The sequence below is a fragment of the Plectropomus leopardus genome, unplaced genomic scaffold, assembly GCF_008729295.1.
Source record: "Plectropomus leopardus isolate mb unplaced genomic scaffold, YSFRI_Pleo_2.0 unplaced_scaffold27855, whole genome shotgun sequence".
Taxonomy (NCBI): domain Eukaryota; kingdom Metazoa; phylum Chordata; class Actinopteri; order Perciformes; family Serranidae; genus Plectropomus; species Plectropomus leopardus.
In genome coordinates this window covers 1-2,634 of record NW_024630329.1, presented here as the reverse complement: position 1 = coordinate 2,634, position 2,634 = coordinate 1, and the positions used below count along the sequence as shown (strand labels likewise).

At 44.9% G+C, this 2,634-nt stretch overlaps 1 protein-coding gene across 1 annotated transcript; it reads left to right on the top strand.

The window, feature by feature from the left end:
• The first annotated feature begins 609 nt into the window (after window positions 1-609).
• LOC121937914 (oxysterol-binding protein-related protein 5-like) lies at window positions 610-2,628 on the top strand. The gene is made up of 2 exons (XM_042481204.1): window positions 610-771; window positions 1,842-2,628. The coding sequence occupies exons 1-2, from the start codon at window positions 644-646 to the stop codon at window positions 1,975-1,977; spliced, it is 264 nt and encodes an 87-aa protein (XP_042337138.1). The 5' UTR covers window positions 610-643; the 3' UTR covers window positions 1,978-2,628.
• The last annotated feature ends 6 nt before the right edge of the window (window positions 2,629-2,634 follow it).

Below are 2,634 nucleotides of genomic sequence, written 5' to 3'. Positions count from 1 at the left end.
CACACACACACACACACACACACACACACACACACACACACACACACGCACATGATCAGAACCATCCATCCATCCATCCATCCCTTGTTGTCTGCTTATAAAGGTAAAATGGAGCATGAGATGGCTTGGCAGTTCGATGTGGCATCTGCAGTGATGCGGGTGCTGCGCCGAACTGTCATGGGTAAGAGGGAACTAAGCCAAAAGGCAAAACTGTTCATCTGGTAAACTGAATGAGATTGTGGATACAAGCAGCTGAAAAAAGTTTTCTCCGGAGGGTGGCCGGGCTCAGCTTTAGAGATAGGTTAAAGGGGGTCAGACATCCAGAGGGAGCTCGGTGTTGAGCCGCTGCTCTTTTACATCAAATGGGGCCAGCTGAAGTGGTGCGAGAATCTGATCAGGATGCCGCCTGGGCACCTCACGTTACAGTTGTTCTGGGCACTTCCAACTGGTAGGAGGTCCCGTGGCAGACCAGAACAAGCTGGAGGGATTATATATTTTTGTCTGGCCTGGGAGCACCTTGGGGTCCCTCAGGAGGAGCTGGAAAGCATTGCCAGGAAGAGGGAGGACTTGGAGTTCCTTGTTCAGCCTGCTGCCACCCCAGCACTCAAATCTAAAAAAGCTTAAATTACACAACAGAAGTCTTATGTTATCACCTGTCCTGTTCCCAGGATTTTCAAACCAGTGTGCACGGTGCAATAAAGAGGTGAAGGACATCGCCCTGATAGAGGCCTCCATCACATCCATACAGAAGACACAGCAGGACATCCAGAGGTGAAAATAACACACACATTTACATACACCTTTGTGGAGGGAACTGAGATGGCGTGGACCTTGAGTATGGTGTTTGTCATTGGTTAAAAGAAACTGGTTTCTCAGATTGAAACAGTCATGGTTAAGTTGGGGATAAAAATAAACCTTTACAACTTTTAGAATTAGGCCATCTCCACAATAATACCTTTTCATTTAAAAATGGCTTTTAAAGCAGAAATGATCTCGATACACATGCGTTTTACCACAGTTTCAGAAATAATCGTCGTCCATAATGCGTGCCTGAAAACGCGTATCACATGACCATTCATTTACAGTAGGCATGCATGTGCCAATGTACACAGAAAGCAGCTTATTTATAATGCGGTTGCTTGGTTTTCTTTACTTGGACCTACGAAAAGGATGAAAGTTTGACTGAAAGTAGCAAAATATGAGGCGGTCAAAGTGGTGGAAAAGAGATTTGAACTGGTTGCAAAGCATATATCAGTGCGGTATTGGCAGCATTATCCATCGCCCAAGAAAGCCTCAGCGATGGGAAAGGAGTGACGTTACCCCCACAGGAAGGATGAAATCCCAAAAGGTATGTAGAACTCGCTATTATGTTTTGGCTTGACATGTTGTAACAGATAAGAAGCAAACGTGGATATTTGCGTCATTACTTCCAAAAGTCCCTTTTTCGCCTGTCCAGATTAAAATGCATTTCCAGAGTTTTCTAAAACAGGATCAGCAGCGTTTTCAAAGGTCTCCGTTTTAGGGGTTCCAAAACGCCGGAGTAGTCTGTACACTAGGCATTAACGTAGCCATAGTTATGTGTTTTTAAATGAAATGTATTAGTGTGGATGTAGCCTCAGAAACTCACACATTGATATTCATTATTAGATCAATGCAAAATGGTGACAGTGCATCTGTTACCAAAAATAGTGATAAGTACACAGTATAAGAAATAACTACAGAACCGCTCTCAGTTGTAAGTGGATTGTCTTTGATGTTTGATATTTGTGATAATTTTACAAAGTTTATACTTAATTCCTGCTGAGCGTTGTTTCACACTTGAGCCTTTTCTCTCCCTGTAGGAACCTGGCGGCTCTGAGTCGTCAGCTGACTCGTCAGAGGGCGACAGATGACAGCGTGTCACTAACGGGCCGTCACTGTCTCATCCTCTGCGTCCTGCTCCTCTCCCAGCTCCTGCTCAACTACGTCTTCACCTGAGCCACTTCTCAGGGAGGAGTTTCCCCCCAGCACTGATCTGGCATCAGATTCCTTCAAAAAGCACAGACTCAAATCAGCAGAGGAGGGCAGAGACCTCAGATCAGTGTTCGGAGGGCAACTTTGTCCCTTTTGTGCCCTCTAATAAAGGGAGGGGCACTCAGACATTAAAGCAATAAACACAGCCACAGCCACCGCCTGTCAGTCATCTGCAGAGAGGAACAGCACCCCCTAGTGTAGCCAGACTGAAACAGCACCGGCACCCGCGCACTTTGGACAGGAAAGGAGGGACGAGAGATGAGCACGGCTAAAAAAAAAGATTTTGAATAAAAAAAAAAAAAAAAACATGATATGTAACGTGAAGATGAAGAATGATTTTGCTAAATGAAATGACAGAGAGGATGTTTCACCATTCCTTAGTATCTTTTTATATTGCCCTGCAATACTGTATATCTGTTTGTGTGCCTGTGTGTGTCTTGTCCGTACCTACATCCTACCTACAGTAGGCCCTATGGGCGCAGGCAGATCACCACTTGGACTCCTCCTACTCCCCTTCCACTCCAAATTTTGGGCCTTAACGCTGAAGCCAAAAAGAAAAAGAAGAAACAAAACGAAGAAGGAATATCTTCCAACAGTGCAATTCTGCGTGTTTTGTATCGA

What these genes read in the sequence shown, in the direction of transcription:
- LOC121937914 (XM_042481204.1), top strand. Translation starts at nt 644, where the DNA reads ATGTTATCACCTGTCCTGTTCCCAGGATTTTCAAACCAGTGTGCACGG. An exon ending in ACACAGCAGGACATCCAGAG is followed by an intron (nt 772 to 1,841) that starts GTGAAAATAACA and finishes CTCTCCCTGTAG; the next exon opens with GAACCTGGCGGCTCTGAGTC.